A 2,690-nucleotide genomic window follows, 5' to 3' on the forward strand; every position below is an offset into this window, starting at 1 on the left:
ATATTCTTCCTCCCCACCCTCTTCCTTGGCCATTTCGCTGTACCCACCTGTGAACCCTCCGGCCTAGAAGCCCTCCTTCTGTGCTCAGACAGGGGCAACGGTCTCCCTCGGAGGCAGGCCACCCCATCGTGTGACGTGCAGCTGCCACCCTCACCCCACTGCCACACGGCATGGCTCTTCCTGCAGCCCAGCACTTCGGGCTGCCTGGGCTCGCATCCTGCCCACAGCCTTCCTGAACCCCTCTCAGCGCACGTGCCCTTTTTATTTATTTATTTGGGGAGGCGGGTGCAGGGGAGAGGTTTTTGCTATAGGGCGCGTGCGCTCACCAGAATGACAGAGACAGAGAGACAGAAAGCAAGAAATCACCCCCCAGGGGGGATGGCCACGCCGCAATCCCTTCTCCTCCATTCTCCTCTCAGGATCTTGGGCACGCACGCACACGCGCCTGGCATGAGTTTAAGCCACCGGGTCCAGGACTTGAACTGTGGTTGACTACATGGGAGTCCAGCGACATACCATTACACTAACTGCTGGTTCCCCCATGTGTCCTTTTGTACAGTCTCTCAGCCCACAAGACAATGCCCATGGCTCCCCCTGACCCAGAAAGCCTAGCCTGACCAGCTCGCTTCATTACACCTCTTGTTGGAGTGTCGCTTCTCCGCCTGGCACCCCCCACTCCATACGGTAGCTCCTAGCTGTCCCCCACTTCACCCATCTGAGAAGTGCCCGGTGCTCAGTCACCTTAGACCGGCCAAGCGGCTTCTGTCAGGCTAAAGGACGAAGCCAGCGCTGCTCCTCGGGGCCGAGTAGACGTGAGGATGTGAGTCCTCTTCACCCCCAGGTCCTGATCGAGCACATCGGGAACCTGGACCGGGCCTATGAGTTTGCAGAGAGATGCGGTGAGCCGGCCGTGTGGAGTCAGCTGGCCCGGGCCCAGCTCCAGAAGGACCTGGTGAGGGAAGCCATCGACTCGTACATCAGAGCGGACGACCCTTCCTCCTGCCAGGAGGTGGTCCAGGCGGCCAGCAAGAGCAGTGAGTGACCGTCCTCTCCGCGGGCCCCGCTGCTCAGGGTGCAGAGCTGGCGGACACAGAAGGAGGCGGAGGTCCCCGGGAGCCCCCGGGAGATGTCTGTAGAGGCCACACCACAGTCCTTTCTCCTCCACTCTCCTCTCGGGATTTTGGGCACGCATGCACATGCACCTGGCATGAGTTTTAAGCTACTGGGTCTGGGACTAGAACCGTGGTCGGCCATGTGGGAGCTCAGCGCCTTAGCCACTACGCCACCCGCTGGCCCCTGTTGTAATAATTTTAAGGTCGTGAGTTAGACCCCAAGTGTCTTCCGAGTCTGGTGTTTCCAGTTGGCCGTGACACCGGCCTCTCCAATGGCCTCAGTAAGCTCCCTGTCCCCTGGTGACGTCTTTACAGGGGCGTGGAGGTTTCTGTCCCCAGGGGCGGTTCACACATGGCTCTGCCCCTTCCCTTTCTCCCACAGGTGCCGGGCTCTTCCGTGAGGGCCCGCTCGCGCATCACCTGGAATCTGAGCTCTCCGAGAGGCAGAATGGGAGGAACTGAGTCCCTTGTTTAAAATTCTCAGCTCTGGGTTAACCTGTCTGTCTTTTCTGTCTTTAGACCACTGGGAGGATCTAGTCAAGTTCCTGCAGATGGCCAGGAGAAAGGGCCGCGAGTCCTACGTAGAGACGGAACTTCTTTTTGCCTTGGCCAAGACGGGCCATCTGTCTGAGCTGGAGGACTGTATTAACGGCCCCAACAATGCCCACATCCAGCAGGTAGGCCCCAGGCCCAGGAACTGCTCAGTCAGCTCACATCAATGTCAAGTGGGCTGCTGCTCTTCAGGGTAGCACGCAGGTTCAAGTACCTGGCTGCAGTTCTTGGTGTGGAAATGAAGACCTGGGGAATTTGAACTTGCCCTGGGCTACCCGTAAGGTGGCCGAGGTCACAAGGACCCTCCTAGAGGGAGAGCCATCAGGACTCACACGGGTGTTCCAATTGCCACCTCTAGGAAACAGAATCACCGATTCACTCGGAATGAATGATCCAGGGGACCAGCAGTTGGTGTAATGGCTATGTTGCTGGACTCCCATGTAGTCAGCTGTGGTTCGAGTCCCGGGCCCGGTGGCTTAAACTCATGCCAGGCACGTGTGCATGCATGCCCAAGATCCCGAGAGGAGAATGGAGGAGAAGGGATTGCGGCGTGGCCATCCTCCTTGGGGGGTGATTTCTCTCTTTCTGTCTCTCTGTTTTTCTCTGGCTTTCCGGTGAGTGCACGCGCCCTATAGCAAAAACCTCTCCCCCCCCAAAAAAAAAAGAATGAATGATCCAGATACATAAAAGATATGTATTAGGGGACCGGAAGGTAGCTTGGGGGTTAAAGGTGCTGGATTCCCACATGGTCAACCGTGGCTGGAATCCCGGACCTGGTGGCTTTCTCTCTCCCTCTCTCTCCCTATCTGGTAAAATTGAAATAAACAAATGTATAAATAAAAGTTAAATAAAATAATTCTTAAAAAAAAAGATATGGCACCAGCAGTTAGCATAATGGCTATGTTGCTGGACTCTCATGTAGTCGACCACGGTTCGCGTCCCGGACCCGGTGGCTTAAACTCACACTGGGCGCGTGTGCGTGCGTGCCCAAGATCCCGAGAGGAGAATGGAGGAGAAGGGATTGCG

At 56.8% G+C, this 2,690-nt stretch overlaps 1 protein-coding gene across 1 annotated transcript in view; it reads left to right on the forward strand.

The window, feature by feature from the left end:
- CLTCL1 (clathrin heavy chain like 1) overlaps positions 1-2,690 on the forward strand; it is a 104,299-nt gene that overhangs the window by 73,491 nt on the left and 28,118 nt on the right. The window contains exons 20-21 of the mRNA XM_006150425.1: positions 842-1,034; positions 1,632-1,789. Coding sequence (XP_006150487.1) covers positions 842-1,034; positions 1,632-1,789 — 351 coding nt within the window. The remainder of the gene's footprint in view (positions 1-841; positions 1,035-1,631; positions 1,790-2,690) is intronic.

Source organism: Tupaia chinensis, unplaced genomic scaffold, assembly GCF_000334495.1.
Source record: "Tupaia chinensis unplaced genomic scaffold, TupChi_1.0 Scaffold000287_1, whole genome shotgun sequence".
NCBI classification, from domain to species: domain Eukaryota; kingdom Metazoa; phylum Chordata; class Mammalia; order Scandentia; family Tupaiidae; genus Tupaia; species Tupaia belangeri.